This window comes from Capsicum annuum, unplaced genomic scaffold (assembly GCF_002878395.1).
Source record: "Capsicum annuum cultivar UCD-10X-F1 unplaced genomic scaffold, UCD10Xv1.1 ctg81647, whole genome shotgun sequence".
Taxonomy (NCBI): domain Eukaryota; kingdom Viridiplantae; phylum Streptophyta; class Magnoliopsida; order Solanales; family Solanaceae; genus Capsicum; species Capsicum annuum.
In genome coordinates, this window is record NW_025892382.1 from 25,246 (window position 1) to 49,088 (window position 23,843).

At 36.7% G+C, this 23,843-nt stretch overlaps 1 protein-coding gene across 1 annotated transcript; it reads right to left on the reverse strand.

Annotated features, from left to right (window-relative positions):
• Positions 1 to 718: 718 nt before the first annotated feature.
• LOC107868714 (probable leucine-rich repeat receptor-like protein kinase At1g35710) lies at positions 719 to 21,186 on the reverse strand (the record flags this gene model as incomplete). Its single annotated transcript, XM_047405812.1, has 3 exons — positions 20,642 to 21,186; positions 953 to 1,620; positions 719 to 900 (listed from the first exon to the last, which is right to left on the reverse strand). Coding segments are annotated over exons 1-3 (1,395 nt in total), but the record flags the coding sequence as incomplete, so codon positions are not given.
• Positions 21,187 to 23,843: the final 2,657 nt, after the last annotated feature.

Here is a 23,843-nt window from a genome sequence, read left to right on the forward strand (position 1 = left end):
GGCATTTAAGATGTCCGTATACAATGTCTTTCTATCTAAGAGGGGTATCGATAGCCAGTCATCATCCTGACTTTTAACATCTTTAGCTCTACTTCTTTTATCAGATAAAAATTAACACCAATTAAAGCACAAAGCAGTACTAGTGTTCCCATAACAAAAAGTATAGTGATGAGGATGAGCTTACGTCCCTTTGCCGTTGAAAGCTTGTGGTTCGTCACAACAGAAAATGGCCTTTTCCAAGGCCAGAGTCCTGTTATATTCCGCAAAGAGATTTATTACCCTCTAATGAGGCATTAATAAAAGTTTTATTATTTGGTATTGGACCTTCCAATTCATTTTATGACAATACAACATTCTCCAAACCAGTCAAACTTGCAAGTTCTTTAGGAATGCGGCTAGAAAATCCATTGTGGGAAAGATTTAAGCTTACTAAGTCCCACAAACTGGCTAGCTGAGCAGTTATTTCTCCATCAAGAAGATTATGGCTCAAATCAAGCACAGTAAGATGAATTATCCTCCTGGTCTCCTTTGGAATTTTTTGGCCAAATTTGTTGTTGCTTACGTTCAACCTATACAAGTGCATATAATCTCCTATACATGTCGGGATTGACCCATTCAATATATTTTATAATAGATGAAGGGACTCTAATTTTGTCAGTGACCGAAGCTCCACAGGTATGTTGCCAGAAATATTGTTCCTTTACACAAAAAGTTTTACCAGAGAGGTTAGTTTTCCAATTTCCTTAGGAATCTGCCCAGTCAATTGATTTGATGAAGGATCAAGTCCTAGAAGTGCTTTGACATTTCCAATCTCTAGCGGTATGCTACCACTAATATTGTTTCTGTCTATGCGTAGATCAATCAAATTTTTTGCATTTCCCCAATTCACTAGGAATGGGACTGGAAAGTTGGTTAGAAAAAATGTATAGAAATTTAAGCCTAGTTAAGTCACCTAGAGTAATTGGAATTAAACCGGTAAGATGATTAGTGGCTAATTCCAAATCAGTGAGGTTTTTAAAATTTTCCAGCTTATTAGGAATGGGACCAAAAAGTTGGTTAGAATGAAGGTACAAAAGTGTGAGCTCAGTTAAATAACCCAGAGTAACGGGAATTGAACTAGTAAGCTTATTAGCAAATAAATCCATATCAGTAAGGTTTTTCAAGTTCCCCAATTCACTAGGAATGGGATAGGAAACATTGTTCAAATGAAGATAAAAAACTTCAAGTGACTTCATCCTCCCTATTTTTGCAGGAATTCGACTAGAAAGTTTGTTCAAATAGAGGAATAAAGTTTGCAAGTTTTTCAAGTTTCCAAAGGAAGTAGGAATTGAACCACTAAGCTGATTCTCAGATAATGCCAAGGTATTGAGTTCTTTCAAATTCCCCAATTCACTAGGAATACGACCAGAAAGTTGGTTAGAATGAAGGAACAAATATTGGAGCTTAGTTAAGTCACCTAGAGATACTGGAATTGGACTAGAAAGATTGTTACTCTCTAGTGCTAAAACCTCAAGTGAATTCATCTTTCCTATTTCAAAAGGAATGAAACCATTTAAATAGTTGTCAGAGATGAAGAGGCTCTCAAGCTTTCTAGTGAGCTGATCTGAGGTGGGATTTTTCCTGAAATTTTGTTTACCAACAAGTCAAGGAAGACAAGATTAGTGAGCTTTACTAGTTATAGCGGTGTCATGACCCGAACAAGGCCTTGGTCGTGACAAGCATCCCGAGCTATAAAAGCCCGAGAAAACCTTTAATAATAGGCAATCATACACGTATTCATACAATCGTAAAGAGAATAAGGAAATAGATTCATAAAAAACATGGTCAATAACATCATACGACTGAAAAGACAAAGAACTCAATAACACCTTCAATATTATCTATCATCTGCAAAATCTCTAGTACATCAAAAATAGTCATCATAACTAAAATCGGGATAGGGCCCCTAGTGAACCTTAACCAAAATAAATAACATATGAAAAAAAGAAATAGGCCTTCTAAAATAAAAAAGGCTCACAATCTGCACACATACTTCACTTCTGGCTGAAAACTCTACGGCTTTACAGGACCTCTAGACTGAGCCTCAAACCCTAGAATATAGGGGGTCAATACAATTGTAATTGTATGCAGAGTGATCCAAAAAAAAAATACAACTTTTATATATCATAGGTGAGAGCTATTATAAAACACTTTAACGCAACATCATTTGAAACCATATAGGCATAGTATAATGATTTTTCAATAAAAATGCAGCACAATTGAGCTAGATGGTACACCCTACAATTTCATAATTTCACGAACTTCCAAGTCCCGGTTACCGCAAATATTGGAATATTAGAGAGGAAAAGACACACAAGATCACATAGCAAGGTGTCACAACCCCAATCAAGTCAATATGTCGTGGTTGGTCTCAAGATCACAAAGTAGGGCTCCTAACCCTTGGTACCAATTTGGGATGACGTAGTACTAGGTACACAAGATCACATAGCAGGGTACCAAGTTCCCGTGTCGACAATTCACGATTTCCAGCATAGAGTCATCTGACTCATGCTTTCTTCGAGTAACCATCTAACTCACATCAATTTAATCTTTAAGATTGATATAAGAAAAAACATACATCATACTCACAACATTCTTTTCCTCTTTCCATTCGAGACAATTCCTCCACATGTTTTATGGAAGTCATTATATGAAAACCAACAAGACTCCTATACCACCAAACATATGCATATTGATTCCCCAACACGAAATAGTCAAGAAACTTCAATATTTACCAAGTAGTACACCCTTAGCCAAACATACTTATGCATGATAAAAAGGGGTTTAAACTCATGCTCTCAATACTTTAACAATAGCATTATCTGGGGTTCATAAACATCATCATGGGGAATAAAGGATTCACAACTCATGTTCATAACACCTTTTAAAATTCAAGTCACATGTCCACAAATTCAACAACTGAGATATATAATCAAACAACCCCGTGATCTTTCAATATTCTTCTCAAAACAATATCACAACACATGCTTTATGTATTAAAATGAAACCCCACTTATAATGGTATACATACTTACATAATTATTAAAAAATCTTGTTTAAATTCGTATCAAAATTATGCCCATGAGATTTAGGACTACCCCATGTGCCTTAGAGTAATTAGTTTAGAGAGAAGAACTCAAATCTTGATTCGTTCCTTGGAAATCTTGAACTTAGAGGTTGGTTTTTGATTTCTTATTCTTGGGAAAACCCCAAATTTTTATGTTATGGATAAATGAGGAGTTATTTTCTTTGTTTTGATGTAATTAGGTGTTGCAATAGATGAAAAAGACCTAAAAATCCCTTTAGAAAATGCCTTTAGATCGCTAAACGAAGGTTCGAAATGGTTTGGGCGATGAACTGTCACCCCAGGGATGGACCATCCCTCAAACCGTCGCTTTTTGGCCAAAAATTAACTTACTACATTAGTTGTGATGGTTTGGGAGATGGTCCATCGCTGGCGCAACAGTCCGTCGTCCTTCTCATTGCACTTTGGTAGTTAAGATAGCTCAATGTAAAATGGCCATAACTTTTTACCTCGATATCAAATTTAGGCAAAATTTGTAGCATTGGAAAGAAGACTCTAAGAACTTTCATTTGATATATAGTACGCCCTCTAATTATATATATACAAAATATTATAGTTGATTGAATTTGACCCAAGTTTAAACGCTCACTAAAACTCAATCGATAGGAAGACTTTCAACTCGTGCTTGAGTTAAGGGACCTCTATGACCTTAATTCATGATTCCCAAACTATATAGTTGATTAACACACTAAATTCATATTGGATTTATGGATTTTGGATTATTTGTGCATAGAAAAAATGGTCTACATCCTAGCCTAAAATGCAGGGTGTTACAATATCCCCCGTTGGGATCATTTGTCCCCGAATGATGACTCAGAACACATCAAGCATTATTTCAAGAACGAAATAAAAAAATGAGTAGTATAAGATTTGTACCTTCTAAATAATCATACATGGTCTTAAAAAGAGTCGGGTACCTTACACGCATATCTTTTTCTGACTCCCAAGTAGCCTTTTCGGCTTTTTGATTTCTCCACATCACCTTGATCGAACCTATTTTGTTACTCCTCAACTTTCTTACTTGGCGATCCAGGATTGCAATCGGTTCCTCCTCGTATGACAAGAAGTCTTTCACATTGATCTCCTCTATAGGAAACACTAGGGAATGATCTCCAATACACTTCTTCAACATAGACATATGAAATACGGAATGAACGGAAGCCAAACTCGCAGGCAAATTTAATTCATAGGCCACCCCGCCTATTCTTCTCAAAATCTAGTATGTTCCTATATAATGAGGACTAAGCTTCCCTTTCTTCCCAAATTGCATGATCCCCGTCATAGGAAAGAACTTTAGAAACACCAAATCATCTACCTCTAACTCTAAATCTCTTCTTCGAATGGCGACATAGGATTTTATATGACTCTGGGCTATCTTAAGTCTTTCTCTAATGATATTCACCTTCTCCATTACTTGATAAGCAAGGTCAGGCCCAAACAACCGGGTTTCACCCACCTCATACCACCTAATCGGTGATCTACATCTTCTCCCATAAAGTGCCTAAAAAGAGCCATCTTAATGCTGACATGGTAGCGATTATTGTAAGCAAAATCTATCAATGGTAAGTGATTTACCCAAATACCTTTGAAGTCAATTACACAAGCCCTTAATATGTCCTTAAGAGTCTGAAAGGTGCATTCAGCTTGCCTATCTGTCTGAGGGTGGAATGCAGTACTCAGGTTCACTTGGGTACCTAAACCCCTCTAAAAGATCTCCAAAACTGCGAAGAGAATTGCGTAGCTCGAACGTATATAATGGATACCAGTGCCCTATGCAAATAAAATATTTCCTTAATGTACAGCTTCGCATAATCATCTCTCGAATAGTTAGTCCTTACAGGTAAAAAGTGGGCTGACTTGGTCAACTGATCTACAATTACTCAAATGGAATCATACTAGTTTCGGGACCTCGGAAGTCCAGTTATGAAGTCCATATTGGTCATCTCCCACTTCCACATAGGAAATCTATCTCTTGGGAAGTACTACCTTGTCTCAAATGCTCCAATTTAACTTGTTGGCAATTCAAAAACTTGGAAACAAAATCAGCCATATCACGTTTCATATTATTCCACCAATATATGTTTTTAAAATCATGGTACATCTTAGTAAAGCCTGGGTGAGAAACATACCTCAAAGTGTGCACCTCATCAAGGATTCTTTTTTGAAATACATCCACATCTGGCACACATAGCTTACCCTGATATCTTAAAATTCCATCACCTTCAATTTTAAAAGACATAACATTCTATTGACCCATATTTTTTTTAATTTGTATCAAGGTGGGATACTCAACCTGCTTCTTCTTAACTTCTGCACAAAGGGAAGATTTAGCTATTTCATGCACAATAACCTCTCCATCTTCAGAATCCAGAAGTCACACCCTTAGATTTGCAAGCCGGTAAATATTTTTCACCATCTCCCTTTTTCCTTCCTCAACATATGCAAGACTGCCCATAGATAGTTTACTGAAGGCATCGACCACCATATTTGCCTTGCCCGAATGATAGTGCAAGCTCATGTCATAATCTTTCAACAGTTCTAACCAACTTTTTTTCCTGATATTTAGCTCTTTCTGCGAGAAAATATACTGTAAACTTTTATGGTCAGTAAATATATCAACATGTACCCCATATAGATAATGCCACTATATCTTAAGTTCAAATACCACAGCCGCTAACTCTAAGTCATGGGTGGGGTAATTTCGCTCGTGCACCTTCAACTGCCTAGATGTATAAGCTACCTCTTTACCATGCTGCATAAGTACACATCTAAGTCCCACTCAGGATGCATCACAGTACACAATAAGACCCTTTGTACCCTCAAGAAGGGTCAAAACAAGCGCGGTAGTCAACTTTTCCTTCAATCTTTCAAAGCTATTACCATAAGACTCAGACCATAAAATTTTTACCTCTTTCTGTGTCAACCTAGTAAATGGAGAAGCTATCAAAGAAAAACTCTCTATGAACCTCCTATAATATCCCGCCAAACCCAAGAAGCTCTGAATATCAGTTGGAGTTGTGGGTCTGGGCCATTTTCTCACTATCTCAATCTTTTGGGGATCAATCTTAATTCCCTCACTAGACAAAATATGCCCCAAGAAAGCAATAGCATTAAGCCCGAATTCACACTTGGAAAATTTTGTATACAACCTATGATCTTTGAGGGCCTGAAGAATAATTTAGAGGTGATTGCCATGATCCTCATCATTCTTAGAATAAATCAAGATGTCATCAATGAAGACTATGAAAAATAGATCTAAAAACTGACAGAAAACCTTATTCATTAGATCCATAAAATTTGTAGGGGCATTGGTCAATTCAAAGGACATGACTAAGAATTCATGATGGCCATATCGGGTTCGAAAAGCTATTTGGGAATGTCAACCTCCCTAACCTTCAACTGATGATACCCCGAGCGAAGTTCTATCTTGGAAAAACCTTTGCACCCTAAATTTTGTAAAAGATATCATCAATTATAGGAAGGGGATATTTATTTTTTGCAGTGACCTTATTCAATAACAATAGTATATACACATACGGAGGGAACAATCTTTCTTACGCATAAAGAGCATAGGTGCACCCCAGGGGGAGACACTAGGATGGATGAAACCTTTATCAAGAATATCTTCTAGTTGCTCTTTCAACTCTTTCAATTCAGTAGGAGCCATTCTGTATGTCAGAATAAAAATGGGACGGGTGTCTGGCATAAATCAATACTAAAATCTATATCCAAATCAGGCAGTACCCCTGGGAGATCTTTGTGAAAGACTTTTGGAAATTTATTTACTACAGGGACGGACTGAAGAGAAGGGCCTTCAATATTTGACTCTTTTACTCAAATCAGATGTACAAATAACCCTTAGATATAATTTTGCAGGATCTAAGGTAAAAGATGAATTTCTCTCTAGGTTCTAAAGAATTCCTCTCTTATTCTATCACTGGTTCATTTGGAAAAGATAAAGTAACCTTTTGGGTTCTACAATCTAAAGTGACATAACACAAATAGAGCTAGTCCATTCCTAAAATAGCATCAAAATCTACCATATCAAGCTCTATGAGGTCTACCACGGTACCCTGGCTATAAATAGACACAACACAATTTCCATATATATTCTTCTTGCTACAATAGAATCACCTATAGAAGTGGAAATAGAGAAAGGTTTTGTAATAACCTTAGGCTCAAACCTAAAACCAACTGCCAGATACGGGGTCACATAAGACAAAGTAGACCCAGGATGAAGCAACACATATACATCACGGGAGAAAATTTGAAACATACCCATGACTACATTTGGGGAAGCCTCTGCATCCTAATGGTTGGATAAGGCATACAATCGGTTGTGACTTCTTTCGGTAGATGAAGTAGCGCCCTTAAGAGGAGGATTTGTGAAGGTAGCTTGGGAGTTAGATCCCCCTGCATTACCTCCTATAGAAGGGAAATCTCTCTATATGTGGCCCATCTTTCTGTAGAAGTACACTTACCTAGGTGATTCTTCCCATAGATACTACAATGGGGAAATGATTTGGTGGGCTATGTTATGCTCCCCTGGGAATAGGTGTCTTGTATCCTTCATCTACTATAAGACTGAGGATTAAAAGAACACTAATCGCATGGACGTTTGCGCACTGAGGTGCTGACCGAAGGCTTACATTACCCTAAGTATTTCTCTTTGACCACCTATTACCCCAATATCCATCCTGACATTAACTATAGTTCTAATCCGCTGGTTTGGCCCTCTTGGACTGTCTGTCTTTCTCTCTTGCTTCAATAACCCCTTATTTCTAATCCTCAACCTATTGCATGTGAATAGACAATCTAAAGAAGTCCATGTACCTATTCAACATCTCCCCTTGCACTCTATAACCAAGTCATCCGAAAGGTCAGATGCAAACTTCCTTATATAGGCCCTCATATTTCCTGCCAATTCTGGGGCATAACAGGATAGTTTTTTAATTTCAGGGTGTACTCCTTGACACTCATCTTCCCCTACTTTAAGTTCATGAACTCTTCAGCCTTGGACTTCCTCACCTCCTGAGTAAATAATCGGTCTAAGAAGGCTTCCATAAAATTGCCCCATGCAGAAGGCTCAGCATTCTCACTCCTTGAATCTTCTCACTTTTTGTACCACTGATTTGCTACCTTCTTCAATTAGTAAGCAGCTAATTCAACCCCTTCTACTTTATCTGCATGTATTACTTGAAAGATTTTCTCCATCTCATCTACAAACTCTTGTGGATCCTCTTCCACCTTTGTACCAGTAAACTTAGGTGGGTTCATCCTTATAAACTGACCCACTTATAAAGCTTCAGATGTGATAGATTTATAACCAACATTCTCTGACCATCGAGCTTGTAAAGCCACCAACTGTGAAATCATATGCATCGACTGTCTGAACTCAGTATTTGATATCTTTCTCTAGGTAGGTTGGGTGCGGTTAGTCCCAGACCGGGGATCCCTAGGTGCTCTGGGTGGACTGGTTTGAACAGGAGGGACTCTCAGAGCAGCAACAAAATCAGGAGTTCGATCCCTATTACGTGTCCTCATCCCATGGATGGGATGGACATCTTCAGTCTGGGCATTTTAATCAATAGAGCGACGTCAAGGCATGATTGATTTTCTAAAATACGAGGGACATTGATTAGGGGACATTTCAGACTCTACAACACAAACTAAATCACAGGGAAAACATTCCTAAACGTCTAGTAGCCTTCTGCCAATAAGTGTGCTGCGCTACACACCCATAAATAAGACTCTACCTAATATGATTTTGAAAACACCTTGAGACCATGAACCATTATTTGATACCAAGTTTTTCATAACCCGAACAAGGTCCTGGCCATAATGAGCATCTCAAGCTATGAAAGCTCGAGCACCCCTTTGTTAGCAGGCAATCATACACACATTCATTAATCATAAAGAGAATGTGGAAATTAATTCATACCAAAATGATAGTAATCAGGAAAAAATAAAGCAAACCACAAGCGAAAAGAAAAACAAGAATACACAGATTTACTTGGAAACCCTTGCATGAAAAAGTCCGGGCAGAGGTAAAGGATGTTTCACTATAATAAAAGGAGAGAAGTACAATGTGGAGAATGCATATTTTCTGGACACCGCAAAACAACCCACTAAATTCACTTATATAATATGTTCATACAAAAAAGTCCTAGGACCAAAAAACATAAAGGTCCACGGGCCTATCAGCCCGATCCCTACGCTACCACCACAAACCCACCCAATTGAAAATCACAAACATGGGGCTTTCTGGGCTGGATCAACAAAATTTGGGTAAAAACTCTAATAATCTCCCCCTTGATATAAATTCTAATTCAGAACTCAAATCCATTTTAAGACAAACTCTCCACCTCTTTCACAAAAGCCCTTAAGGGCACATCTTAAAGACTAATACTAACCAACTCTAAGCAATGCTCAAACATAGAACTTGGTAGTGTCTTGGTCATCATATTAGTAGGATTATCGTGAGTACTAATCTTGGTCACTATAATATCACCACGAGGAATAATTTCATGCAAAAAATGATATCGAACATCTATGTGCTTTGTCCTCTTGTGAAATATCTGATCTTTCATATGGAAGATAGCACTCTGAGTATTGCAAATAATCATAGTAATCTGTAAGTCTTTGCTAATTTCACCAAATAGAACCTTCAACCAATTAGCTTCCTTGAAAGCCTCTGTAATAGCCATAAACTCTGCCTCAGTAGTTGACAAAGAAATCATAGTCTATAAGGTAGCTTTACAACTAATAGCATAACCACCAGTGGTGAAAACATAGCCTGTAAGGGATCTTCTTTTATCATGATCTCCTACAAAATCAGAATCAACATACCTAATTACTCTGTCTATATTTCACCAAAACTACAAACAAACATTAGCAGATCAATGTAAGTACCTAAAAATCCACTGAAGTGCTTTCCAATGTTCTTTGCCAAGATTTGCCATATATCTGCTAACTACACTGATGGCATAAGATAAGTTTAGTCAGGAACACACCATCGCATACATAAGAGACCCAACAACACTAGAGTATGGAACTCAAGACATGTAGTCATGCTCATCATTTGTCTTTAGAGATAAAGAGGTTGGGAGTTTTAAGTGAGCTTCCAATATAGTACTTATAGAATTGGCATTTTTATATTGAACCTATAAAGCACTTTCTCAATATACCTTTTTTTACTCAAGTATAACTTACACTTCTCTCTATCGGTCATAATTTCAATGCTAAGAATCTTCTTTTCTAATCCTAGATCCTTCATCTCAAACTCCTTGGTAAGCTGGGCTTTGACTTTTATTATCTCTCTCATATCCTTTGATACAATCAACATATCATCAATATACAAAAGAAGATACATGAACAAACCCTCACTTACCTCCTTGAAGTAGACACAACTATCATAACTACTTCTTCGAAATATATGAAAGGTCATAAAAGAGTCAAATCTCTTATACCACTGCTTGGGAGACTGTTTTAAGCCATAAAGAGGCTTTTTCAGCAAGTATACATAGTCCTCCTTTCCTAAAACTACAAAACCCTTTAGTTTCTGCATAGATATATCCTCTTTAAGTTCTCCATGTAAGAATTCAGTTTTAACATCCAACTGCTCAAGCTCTAGATCATGCATGAACATAATACCAAGCAAGGATCGAATCAAACTATGCTTTACAACTAGAGAAAACACATCTATGAAGTCAACACCTGGAACCTAACTATAACATTTAGAAACTAGTCTTGCTTCATACCTAGCATCTTCAACTCCATATGTTCCTTCTTTATTTTTGAATACCCACTTATAATGGACAACTTTATTATCTTTAGGCAATATCACCAAATCCTATGTGCCATTTTTATGAAGTAATTTTATCTCGTCATGCATAGCAATCATCCATCAGCTAGAATCATCATAACTAACTGCCTTTGAGTAAGAAGAATGTTATTTACCAAAATCAATACCTTCTACTACATTCATTGCATAAGCAACCAAATTAGTTTTAACATACTTCTAAAGAGTTCTAATATCTCTTCTAAGCTTTTCATTAGCAATAGAATATTGTGGCATCACTGGCGGTGAAGAAGAAACAATACCACTCTATATTTCTAGGCTAAATTGAGAAGTAGGCACTGGTGTAGACTCTACTCTAATTTACAATTCAATGTGGGTGAATTAATTTTGCGGATTCGTGTCACTAAGCTTATCTGGGGGCGAACCACTTGATTCGGAGGGAGCCTGAAGCATGGTTGTTTCATCAAACACAACATTCCTGCTAATTATAACCTTTTTGCTTTCTGGACACCAAAGCTTATAACCTTTAACACCAGGTTTATAACCCATAAATAAGCACTTGATAGATCTAAGTTCCAACTTTCCATTATCAACATGAGCATAAGCAGGACATCCAAATATCCTTAAATCAAAATAACTAGCAGGATTACCAGAAGATACCTTTTGTGAGTTTTTTTTATTAATTACGACTGAGGGAGAGTGGTTTATAAGAAAACATGCCATGGAAGTAGCTTTAGACCAAAAAGACTTGGGTAAACCAGCATTAGAGAGCATACAACACAATTTCTTCATTATAGTCCTATTCATTCATTTGGCCATACCATTCTACTGTGGAGTATGATGAACTGTCAAGTGCCTCACAATTTCTTCTGACTAGCACAGAGCATTAAATTCATTAGAGAAGAAATCTAGACCATTATCAGTTTGAAGGTGTTTTACCTGCTTCCCCATTTGCTTTGCAATCATAATCTTACACTCTTTCAAATTAGGCAACATATCATTCTTTTGATTCAAGAATAACACCCAAAATTTTCTAAAATAGTCATTAATAATAGTTAATAAATAATTCACACCTTGTTTAGAAGGTACTTTAGAAGGACCCCAGAGATCAAAATGAATGTAATTAAGTATGCCTTTAGTTGAGTGGATAACTTTAGTGAATCTGACTATCTTCTACTTCCCAAAATGAAATGCTCATAGAACTCCAGTTTGGTAGAAATGACTGCATCACTTGTAATAGTAGATCCATGAAAGACATACAAATTTGTAGACTTTCTCTATCCATTCATCATAAAGAGTGCACCTTTAGTAATCTTCAAGACTCCACCTTCACAAGTGTACCTATAACCGTTCGAATAAAGGGTACTGTAACACCCCAATTTTCTGAACTGGAATGCTACACGGTGCTTATGACCCCAAAGGACTACAAGCTAACCCATGACTGATATTTGTACCTGTATACTTCATAAAATAACATAATAATGTGGAAAATATGAACATGTAGGCCATAAGGTTAAACTAAATAAAAATTCTGTCAAAACATAATATCCGTATGGGTGAAAAATACCCAAAACAACTAAAAGCTAAATCAAATCTGAACTAAATCTGAATGTCTCTAAATACTATCTGAATAAAGAGTTGAAAGAACATGTCTTCAACTAACTCCAACTACTAAAATAAACTGAAAACTAAAACAATAATGAAATCATCATGTCCTCGAAAGATGAGGACTTACTTCTAACTCTGACCGCTGATATTAGATCTACTGCTGATTTGGAGCTCGTGCCTTTGAACCTATGGTGTAACATAAGGTAAAACACCATAGCATAAATGCATCAGTACGACTGAATGTACTGAGTATACGGGTGAGGTAGCCTAAATGCAAAGGGTTGTATGCATGAACAATGCTAACTAATATGAACGTGAGAATACATACAAGCATAAGAAACTATAATAGAACTCATGGTGATACTGACAACTGAGTCTGAATACTAGTGACATGACTTTACTGGTACTGAGGTACTGAATCGATAAATGACTATTTCTAACAGTTCAAATTATGAAGAACTGGTCTGATTGACTATGTCTAACAGTCCTAAATCTAAATACTAATAACATAAGATATGATAACTTACATAACTAGTATAATTGTGATAATCAACCTAACTGATGTATTTAATACTAAGCGACTGTATCTGACAGCCTAGTTCTGATGGAACTATCTGAGTTCCATTCTGAGATGAGTGACTAAATCTAAGATCAATCCTATCTAGTGGCTGATCTCTTAATATACTGATAATAAAGAAAGAGTTTAACTTAGTCTGAGATTAGTCCTATCTAGTGGGTGATCGTTAAGTTTATTTATAATGATAAGTATTGATTATATCTAACAATACTGAATCTATACTTCTGAGTTGAGTTGACTGTGTCTGACAGTCATGAATCTGTAAATGAAACTATGGGATATATTCATCTAACCGCCATGCCCCATGCTAAGATGATTTGGGGTCCAATCTCTGCCTTGACTGGAAGGGTGTCAGTACCATACCACCAGTAAAAACAACTGCAGTGGAGTCATCCTAATCTAGAGAGTGACTTCTAGGATCAGTCCTGTACATATAAATGTGCTAATGGGTGACCCCTGAGTATGTCAGTCCTATCTAATGGGTGACATCTCGTACCTATGCTGGCTATGTAGGTCTGGAACTTAGGGATTATTTCTAAGGATCTCAGTCCTTTCTAGCAGGTGAGTCCCCATCCCTAGGCTCACTCGGTGCTGAATCCTACTCCTATTTTGAAGACACTGAACTGAATAACTGAGTTGAACTGAATAACTGAACTGAAATGATTGGATAAATTGATACTGATTATCTAGACGGATACTAGTGGTATAGTTTAGCAGAGCTAAACTAAGTTAACTAGATTTTGATGACTGACGAAACGTACTGAGTTCTAAGCACAGACTAAGAGTACTGGAATTACTGAGATCACTAAAATTATTGTTGTTACTGATATTACTGAGATTACTGAGTACTGGGATTACTGAACTACTGAGATTACTACACTACTATGACTGTTGAGATTTCTGAGTTTTCCTCAGTCATATGACTGAGTGAATTCTATAGATCATGGCTTGACTGAGAGTATTGTGATAACATGATATGGCTTTAGGCACCCAGCTATATTTTTGGGTACAAGCACCCCCAGGAATTAATGAAAGGAAACTGACACAACATGACTTGATCATAGGAATAAAGTACATAGTTCATAATGCCATAAATAGGGGATTTCATACTATACATGGTTATCATATTCTTGAAAATGTAATACAATGCATGTAACATGTACATACTTTAATGGTTCTAGTTTCATAAATATTCCATATCAAAACAACAATACATACCAATTTGCATGGAATTTATGTTGTGCCAAAAGGGATAGAGCATGGACTTTTCATTTAGTTTTTACTTAGCTATGTTGCATGATTTCCAGTGTCTTAGGTATTTAATCAATCACCTTGAATGCACACTTTTATGGCATAGGCTTATTCATGAATTCAATGACCCAAATTACCCAAAGTTCATATATTTGAACTAGCATGCCATCCTAGTTCCATACAAACCCATAAAGATTCTATCTTGACATCATTCGACACATAAAAGAGATCAACAATCAAATCAAAATATAGCAAGAAAGGTATATAGTTTTAAATAGGGTTCTTGAGCTCTATGAACGAATTGGATCCATAGATAAACACTACGCATACCTTATTTTGAGATTTCAAGAAGCTTTAAGAAGAGAAATCCTTGTTCTTGAATCTTCTATAAAACCCTAGCTTAATTTTTTAAGAGAATTTGAGAATAACAACTATGTATTGATGTTTTAGAGCCTCAATCCCGTGTTTAAGAGCTAATATAGCGATGGAAATTAACCTAATTACCTTTAAGGACACGGAGCTAGAATGCAAAAAAACTGGTGCAGCGTCGGAGTTAGCAGGCGATGCCTACCCTAGTCCACCGCTCTAGACCAGGCGACGCCTGTCTAAGAGCAGTGCTCTAGGCCGGGCGACGTGGGCCTATCGCCTGGTGCTACTATTTTGTACATCCAAACTTGCCCTTATGCTATCTGAAAAATACTTAAACTTACTCGAGATGTACTATGACATTTTCCCATTGCAACGCAACTTGAAAATCTAAAAATGAAGGTTGAGAAGGTCATCAAATAAATCCCCAAAGTTTGGAGGTCTAAAATGAGACTAAATTTTGAATCTTCAACACTTAGCAAATTTCTAAGTCTTGGGATCTTTCATGGAGCTTTACGAGTTGAAGCAAATTTGTGGGATCTTACAATATCTCCCCCTTAGGAACATTCATCCTCGAATAAGAATGTTTGAGAGAGGAAATAATAAGCTGAACATAAATCGAGCATAGATGATTGAAACATGATTTCATAACTGACGTGACTAATAGACTGATTCATACTGAACATGCATATCTGATACATGGATAACTAATTCTTGAATGTAGTATTGAGGATTCTAATAAATTGAGTTTTCTTAAAATAAAGAAGCATATCTGATGCATAACTGAAAGGCTGAATCTATGCATATTTGATGCATGATTATATGACTGAGATGATACGTGAAAGCATGACTAAAAATACTAATAAACTGAACTTTTTCTACTGAACATGCATATCTAATGCATGAATATTGGACTGACCTGACGCTTGAAATCTTGAATGATTATGCAATGGGACTTGATGATAAGTTTATAATGGGAACATAAGAACATAACTGAGTATGATACATGACATGACATATAAGCTAAACATCATGAAATGAATTGAACCTCTGAATACTTAACTTATAGCTGAGGTTTTAACTTGAGGGTTAACTTATGGGTATCCTCTATTCTAGATTGAATTCATTTTGTAAGGAGAAACTGAAGGATCTAAGACATGAGAGCATTAAGAAAAGGTGGGTTATCTCCCCCTTGGGATACTATTTCACTCTAAGAATGCTTACCTTATGGAGATACAGGGGCGATGCACAGGGAATAAATGAGCTAGAATATAACTGAACATCGAGAGTCTGAAACTAATGCATGATTCATGTTCTAGACTGAACTCACAACTACTTGGAGGTTCTACCTTGGAATTGTTACATTCGCTGAGATCTTGGATAGCATGAATAGATAAAAGGATGAGAATGAAAACTATACAAATCTGACTACTTGATTGCTAAGCTGACTTGCTGGCTTTACTAACTAACTCATGCTAAAACATATGTCCAAATGAGATAAATAGATCTAAAAATGCATATCATGAACATGAAAGACATATAACGTACCAAAATCTAGGTCAGGGAAAATTTTCGGATCATGACGGGTCTAGAGTGCATAAAGTCTATTTTGATGCAAAACACTCTTGGTGCCTTGATGACACAACTCTTTACCCCTCTATGCTAGATCTCTACACTCTCACATTATGTGGCCTACCTTGCTACACCCATAGAATCAATCATTACCTGCTCTATATGCACCTAGATGATTCTTACCACACTCTTTTCAAAATGGATAAGTAAGACTTCTATTTTCACTACCCTGGGCCTCGGAGCCTAGAGCTCTATCATGACAGTAATTTATAGACTTAGGTGATGGTGCACTAGCTGAGGATAGAGATGGGATTGAAAACTTCTAGCTATACTGAGAACGGTTACCACCCTGTGTATTAGGCTATGCAAAGATGAAACTACTTGTCCTTGCTCTCGTACTCTGTCTCTCCCTCATTCTATTCTTCTGCTTATCTATCTGCTGAGCATGAGTTATAAGCCTGGATAAGGTCATATCACTATTTAACATGGCAGATCTATACTCGTTTACCATATTATGATTAACCCCCGGCACGAACTTACTCATCTTGGCTCTACCATCTGCAACCACATGAGGAGTATATCTGGCTAATTGAGTAAACCTAAGAGAATACTCTTTCACTTTCATACTGCCCTGCCTGAGGTTGATAAACTCTAGAACCTTAGCCTTTCTAAGCTCTAGCTGAAAGAATCTATCAAGGAAAGTAGAGGCAAACTCTTCCCACTCTATAGAACCTGCATCATCTAACCTTTCTGACTTTCACTAGTTGTACCAAGTGTAAGCCATATCCTGCAACTAATATGCTGCTAACTCAGAACTCTCCACAGTAGTCATACCCATAATATTCATCACCTTCTGACCTAATCTAGGAATTTTTGCGGGTCCTCATCTGACTTAGACCCCGTGAAAGAAAGAGTATTTATTTGGGTGAAGTCCTGAATTCTAGCTGCAGCTGAATTGGCCACTGGGTTGGCTGGAACAATAGCTGTTCATTCATTCTGGGAAGCGACTAACTGATCAAGAGTAGTGAAAGTGGTCCTGAACTCCGCAAGAGAAACATGATTAGACTGATTCTCATTTTTCTTTTAGGAGGCATATTCTGTAGAAAGAAGGGAGAAATAGATTAGAATGATATTGACTTAAGATTATGCTCACTGGCACGACATGAATACTGAACGAAGGAAAACTGTTTCTAAAACATCTCATAGCCTCCTGTACATAAGTGTGGTGCACAACACACACATGTACAAGACTCTACTAGATGCGGCTTTCAGACTTCCTAGGACTCTATTGAACCCTAGGCTCTGATGCCCAGTTTGTAACACCCTAATTTTCTGAACCGAGATGCTACACGGTATTCATGACCCCGAAGGACCACAAGCTAACCCATGACTTATATCTATACGTGTATACTGCATAATATAATATAATAATGCAGAAAATATGAACATGTAGACCATAAGGTTAAACTAAATAAAAATTCTATCAAAACATAATATCCGTGTGGGTGAAAAATACCTAAAAAAACAAAAACCTGAGTCAAATCTGAACTAAATCTGAAGGCCTCTAAATACTGTCTGAATAAGGAGTTGAAGAAACATGTCTCCAACTAACTCCAACTATTGAAATAAATTGAAAGCTGAAACAGTAATGAAATCATCATGTCCTCAAATGATGAGGACTTACTTCTAACTCTGACTGCTGGTACTGAATCTACTGTTGATCTAGAGCTCGTGCCTCTGAACCTATGGTATAACATAACAGAAATCACCATAGCATAAATACTTTAGTATGGCTGAATGTACTGAGTATATAAGTGAGGTAGGTTAAATGAAAAGGGTTGTATGTATGGACAATGCTGACTAATATAAACGTGAGAATACATACATGCATAAGAAACTATAATAGAAATCGTGGTGATACTGATAGCTGAGTCTGAATACTGACGATATGAATTTACTGTTACTGAGTTACTAAATGGATAAATGACTATTTTTGACAGTTTGAATTATGAAGAACTGGTCTGATTGACTATGTCTAATAGTCTTAAATCTGAATACTGATAACGTAAGCTATGATGACTGGCATAACTAGTACAACTATGATAATCAGCCTAACCGATGTAATTAATACTAAGCGACTGTATCTGACAATCTAAGTTCTGATGGAACCATCTGAGTTTTGTTCTGAGCTGAGTGACTAAATCTGATATCAGTCCTATCTAGTGGGTGATCTCTAAATATACTGATAATAAAAAGATAATTTAACTTAGTCTGAGATCAGTCCTATCTAGTGAGTGATCTTTAAGTCTATTTATAATGATAAGTATTGACTGTATCTAACAGTACTAATCTATACTACTGAGTTGAGTTGACTTTGTCTGACAGTCTTGAATCTGTAACTAAAACTGTGGGATGTATACATCTAACCGACATTCCCCATGCTAAGTTGATTTGGGGTCGAATCTCTACCCTGACTTGAAGGGTGTCAGTATCGCACCACCAATAAAGACAACTGTTATTGAGTCAGTCCTAATCTAGCGGGTGACTCCTGGGATTAGTCCTATACATATAAATGTGCTAATGGGTGACCCTTGAGTATGTCAGTCCTATCTAATGGGTGACATCTCATACCTATATTGGCTACATAGTTCTGGAACTTAGGGATTGTTTCTAAGGATCTCAGTTCTTTCTAGAAGGTGAGACCCATCCCTAGGCTCACTCGGTGCTAAATCCTACTCTCATCTGGAAGACACTAAACTGAATAACTAAGCTAAACTGAATAACTGAACTGAACTAATTAGCTACACTGATACTAATTAAGTGGACTGATACTAGTGGTATTGTTTAGTGGAGCTAAACTAAGTTGACTGGATTCCAATGGCAGACGGAACGTACTGAGTTCTGAGGGCTGACTGAGAGTACAGGAATTTTTGAGATCACTAGGAATAATGTTGTTATTGAGATTACTGAGTACTGGGATTACTGAACTACTATGATTACTAAACTACTGAGACTGCTGAGATTTCTGAGTTTTCCTAAGTCACATGATTGACTGAATTCTATAGATCATGGCTTGACTGAGAGTATCGTAATAACATGATATGGCTCTCGGCACCCAGCTATATTTTTTAGGTACAAGTACCCCAGGACTTGATGGAAGAAAACTAACACAACATGACTTACTTGATCATAGGAATAAAGTACATAGTTCATAATGCCATAAATAGGGATTTCATACTATACATGGTTATCATATTCTTTAACATGAAAGATAATGCATGTAACATGTACATACTTGAATGGTTCTAGTTTCATGAACATTCAATATCACAATAACAATACCTAACAATTTTTATAGAATTTATATTATGCAAAAACGGATAGAGAATGGACTTGTCATTTAAGTTTTACTTAGCGATATTGCATGATTTCTAGTCTCTTAGTATTTCATCAAACACCTTGCATGCACACTTTTATGGCATAGGCTTATTCATGAATTCAACGACCCAAATTACCCAAAGTTCATATATTTCAACTAGCATGCCATCCTAGTTTCATACAAACCCGTAAAGATTTTATCTTGACATCATTCAACACATATACAAGATCGACAATCAAATCAAAACATAGCAAGCAAGGCATAAAGTTTTAAATAGGGTTCTTGAGCTCCATGAACTAATTGGATCCATAGATGAACACTACGTATACCTTATTTCGTGATTTCAAGAAGCTTTACGAAGAGAAATCCTTGTGCTTGAATCTTCTATAAAACCCTAGCTTGAGTTTCTTGAGAGAATTTAAGAATAACAACTATATTTTTGTGTTTTAGAGCCTCAATCCCATGTTTAAGAGCTTATATAGGGATGGAAATTGACCTAATTTCCCTTAAGAAAATGGAGCTGGAATGAACAAAATTGGGGCAACACTGGAGTTAGTAGGCGATACCTACCCTAGTCCACCGCTCTGGACCAGGTGATGCCTGGCTAAGAGCAGTACTCTAGGCCGGGCGACGCAGGCCTATCGCCTGGTGCTACTATTTTGCATATCCAAACTCGCCCTTATGCTGTCCGAAAAATTCTAAAACTTACCTGAGATGTACTACGACCTTTCCCCATCTCAATGCAACTTGAAAGTCCAAAAACGAAGGTCCGGAAGGTTGTCAAATAAATCCCCAAAGTTTGGAGGTCTAAAATTAGACCAAGTGTTGAATCTTGAACACTTAGCAAAATTTCTAAGTCTTGGGATCTTTCATGGAGCTTTACGAGTTGAATTTGACACGCAAATTTATGGGGTCTTACAGGTACTCAAGGAAATAAGATTTCTCTTTAGGTTTGGGACATACCACACATCACCAAGTGTCCTCACAACCTCATCAAACATCTTGATCCTTATTGTTCTAATACCATCTATCTTACAAGGTGTGTTATTTCCCATCAACACAACACCTTTAGAGATGGTATCATATGTTGTCAACCAACCCCGATTACAACACATATGAAATATGCAAGCTAAACCAAGAATCCAATCCTTATAGGGTTTGGATTTACCATCAGAAACTACCAAGATTTCTCCATCACTACCACTATATTCCACAAAATAGGCTTCACCAGATTTCTCTGGTTTCTTTTCCTTCGGTTTTGGAGCTTCTCTTTTCTCTATATTCTGTAGTTTCAAACACTCAGATTTGATATGACCCTTCTTGTTGTTGTAATTACAGGTTTTATTTCTGTTTCTCGATTTTGACCTATTCCTGTCATCACCCCCAAAATTATTCTCATGAGTCCTTCTTCCTCGAACAATGAGAGCATCTCCTTGAGTTTCCGACCTTTTCACGAGATATTTCATCTTCTCCTTAGAAAACAATGCATCATAGACTTCATAAATCATTAGTGTATCACGACTATATAAAATCATATCCATAAAGTTCGTGTATGATGTAGGTAGCGAACACAATAAAATCAACCATCTTCCTCATCGTACTTAACCTCCAGAGTCTCTAAATTAGAGATGATTTTTTTAAATAAAGATAGGTGATCCTCCAAGGACACACCATCAGATATGCAATGGGAATAAAGTCGTTGCTTGAGATGCAACTTAATTGTTAGTCTCTTTGTCATACACAATGATTCTAGTTTCAACCACAACGAACAGCTGTGGTGTCCTTTAAAACATCCTATAGAATCTGATTGGATAAATGAAAAATTGATCTGAGATAGAGCCTTATGATCCTTACTTTGTTTTTCCTCATCCATCCATGATGAGGGCATCTTCTCAAACCCTAATAAAGCATCGTCCAAATCCATCTACACAAGCACAACCTGAATCTTAACCTGCCATAGTAAAATTTGGTATTGCAATCCAATAACGAAATATCATCCTTCATGGTTTCCATCCCTGAGAAAACAATTGAACAGGCTTTGATACCAGTTTGTTAGTAATTGGCTAGAAATAAAGTAAACCACAAGCAAAAAGAAAAATAAGAACACATAGATTTATATGGAAACCCTTGCAGGAAAAACCACGGGCAAAGGCAAAGGATGTTTCACTATATTGAAAAGAGAGGTGTACAATATGGATAATGCATATTTTTTGGATAACCCAAAATAACCCACTAAATGCACTTATATAATATGTGCATACAAAAAAGTCCTAGGCCCAAAAACATAAAGGTCAATGGGCCTATCGGCCAGATTCCTATGCTACCACCATAGGCCCAATTAAAATTCACAAACATGGGTTGCACCGTAAAACTTTCTGGGTCGGATCAAAAAATTTTGGGTCACAACTCTAATTGGAAGCATGGTTAAGAACATCATACGACTGAAAAGTCAAAGAATTCAATAAAACCTTTAACATCATCTAACATTTGTCTGTGAAATCTCTAGTACATCAAAACCAACCATCATAACTAAAACTGGGAAAAGGTCCCCAGTGGACCTTAACCAAAATAAATAACATATGATAGAAAGAAATAGGCCTTTCAGAATAAAAAAGGCTCACAAACTGCACACACACTTCACTTTTGGCTGAAAACTCTACGTCTTTTCAGGACCTCTAGACTAAGCCTCAGACCCTGGAATATAGGGAGTCAATACAATTGTACTGGTACACAAAGTAATCCAAAAACAAAATACAACTTTTATATATCATAGGTGAGAGCTATTATAAAATACTTTAATGCAAAATCATTTACAAACACATGGGCATAGTATAATTATTTTTCAACAAAAATGCAGAACTATTGAGCTAGATGGTACACCATACAATTTCACATTTTCACCAACTGCCAAGTCTCAGTTATCGCCAGGATTGGAATATTAGTGAGGGAATAACACACAAGATCACACATCAGGGTGCCACAACCCCAATCAAGTCAATATATCATGGTTGGGCTTAAGATCACAAAGCAGGGCTCCTAACCATTGGTCCCAATTTGGGATAACATAGTGCTAGGTACATAAGATCACATAGCAGGGTACCAAGTTCCCGTCTCAGTAATTCATCATTTCCAGCATAGACTCATCAGAGTCATGCTTTTTTTGGGTAACCATATAACATCAATTTAAGCTTTAAGTTTGATACAAGACAAAACATGCATCATACTCACAACATTCTCTTTCTCTTTTCATTCGAGGCAATTCAACCACACATTTCATGCAAGTCATTATATGAACACCAACAAGACTCTCATACACCAAACATATGCATATCTATTCCCCAACATGAAATAGTGAAGAAACTTCAACATTTCCCAAGTAGTACAACATTATCCAAACACACTTTTCAAGATAAAAAGGGGTTTTAAAACTCATGCTCTCAATACTTTAACAATAGCATTATGTGGGGTTCATAAACATCATAATGGGGAATAAATAATTCACAACTCATGTTCATAACACCTTTTAAAATTCAAGTCACATGTCCACAAATTCAACAATTGAGATATATAAGCAAACAACCCCATGATCTTTCAATATTCTTCTCAAAACCTTATCACAATGCATGTTTTTTGTGTTAAAATGAAACCCCACTTATAATGGCATATGTACTTACATAATTATTAAAAAATATTTTTTAAAGTCATATCAAAATCATGCGCATGAGATTTAGGACAATCCCTCATACTTTAGATTAATTAGTTTAGAGAGAAGAACTTGAATCTCGATTCGTTCCTTGAAAATCTTAAACTTAGAGGTTGGTTCTTGATTCCTTGTTCTTAAGAAAAACCCTAATTTTGATTTTATGGATGAATAAGGAGTTATGTCCTTTGATTTGATGTAATTAGGAGTTAAAAAATGAAAAAGACCCAAATATCCCTTTAAAACGACTTTAGATTACTAAATGGAGGTTCGGGATGGTTTGGGCGATGAACTTTCACCCCAAGGACAGACTGTCCCCCAAGCTATTTCTTTTTAGCCAGAAAACAGACTTACTGCCTTAGTTTCAATAGTTTGGGAGATGCTCCATCGCTGGCACGATGGCCTGTTGGCCTTCCCGTCGTACTTTGGAAGTTTGGATAGCTCACTATAAAATGGTCATAACTT